At 33.6% G+C, this 963-nt stretch overlaps 1 protein-coding gene across 1 annotated transcript; it reads right to left on the bottom strand.

The window, feature by feature from the left end:
* Positions 1–8: 8 nt before the first annotated feature.
* Positions 9–904, bottom strand: LOAG_16012 (hypothetical protein; the record flags this gene model as incomplete). The annotated part of the gene is made up of 2 exons (XM_003151500.2): positions 545–904; positions 9–206 (listed from the first exon to the last, which is right to left on the bottom strand). Exons 1-2 carry the CDS (start codon positions 770–772, stop codon positions 9–11), a joined length of 426 nt encoding a protein of 141 aa, XP_003151548.1. The 5' UTR covers positions 773–904.
* Between the last annotated feature and the right edge of the window lie 59 nt (positions 905–963).

The following is a 963-nucleotide window of genomic DNA, read 5'->3' as shown; positions in this document are numbered from 1 at the left end:
TTTTGGTATCACATTGGAGCGGAGGACAAAAAACTACGATAAATAATGAGTAAAAATATAAATAAAGCAAGCACAATCCAGTATCGTAATTCTACAAACAACTCCATATCGGTATACTTCGGTTCTGATGCACCCTCAAACATTGCTTTATAATTGACCGGTGGCTTTATATCGTCCACATCATCATCGTCTGGCAGCATTGATTCCTAAAAGTTTCCGTTAATAATGAGCAATTTTTTCCTTAAAAAAAGGAGAATTTTCCTCAGTTTTTGTTTAATCGAATTATAAAAGAGCAACTTTTTTTCAAATTTCTTTCTAGCTAATAAAATTTGCTGAAAATATACATTCAGTTATTGAAATTTATCATTTCGAGATATTCTTACTCTCAGTGCATATATTAAATTTTGATAAGAAATCATAGAAAATCTTAAAACATCAAAATAATTCCTAGTTGGAAAGACTCAAAAATGCTTCGATACTGCTATCAGTTCTACTGGAACCAATTCTTTTTTTTTGCACGAAGTGACTCACAATAACTGATTACCATTGACGGTGCACGTAGCGCTGTTTTAGTATCTATGTGTGCCGGCGAAGATGGTTGCGATGGCGATTCACCTCTAGGTGATGAAAGATTCATTGCTTGTTCTCCTAATCCAATGCTATCCTCGTTATTGTTTTCAGTTCCGGAATCTTTTTGCCTGAATGGTCGACGTTTCTTTTTCGTTTCCGACCAATATCGACCCATTTTATCTATATCGAGATCATCATTCATTGGCTCATCTGAACGTTTCTTTTTCCTTTTTTTCGCTTTTTCCTTTCCTTCTCATCCTTCTCAGTAATATTTTTTCACCCGATAACGAGATAATCTCTTCTTTTTCTTCGTGTTTTTTCTCTTTTCTTTCCTGAAACTATGCAAATTTTCCAGATAATTTAATGCTTTACTACTTCTCAGAAACAATTATT

The sequence above is a fragment of the Loa loa genome (assembly GCF_000183805.2).
Source record: "Loa loa unplaced genomic scaffold supercont3.3589, whole genome shotgun sequence".
Lineage (NCBI taxonomy): Eukaryota > Metazoa > Nematoda > Chromadorea > Rhabditida > Onchocercidae > Loa > Loa loa.
This window is presented reverse-complemented; position numbering and strand designations above follow the sequence as displayed.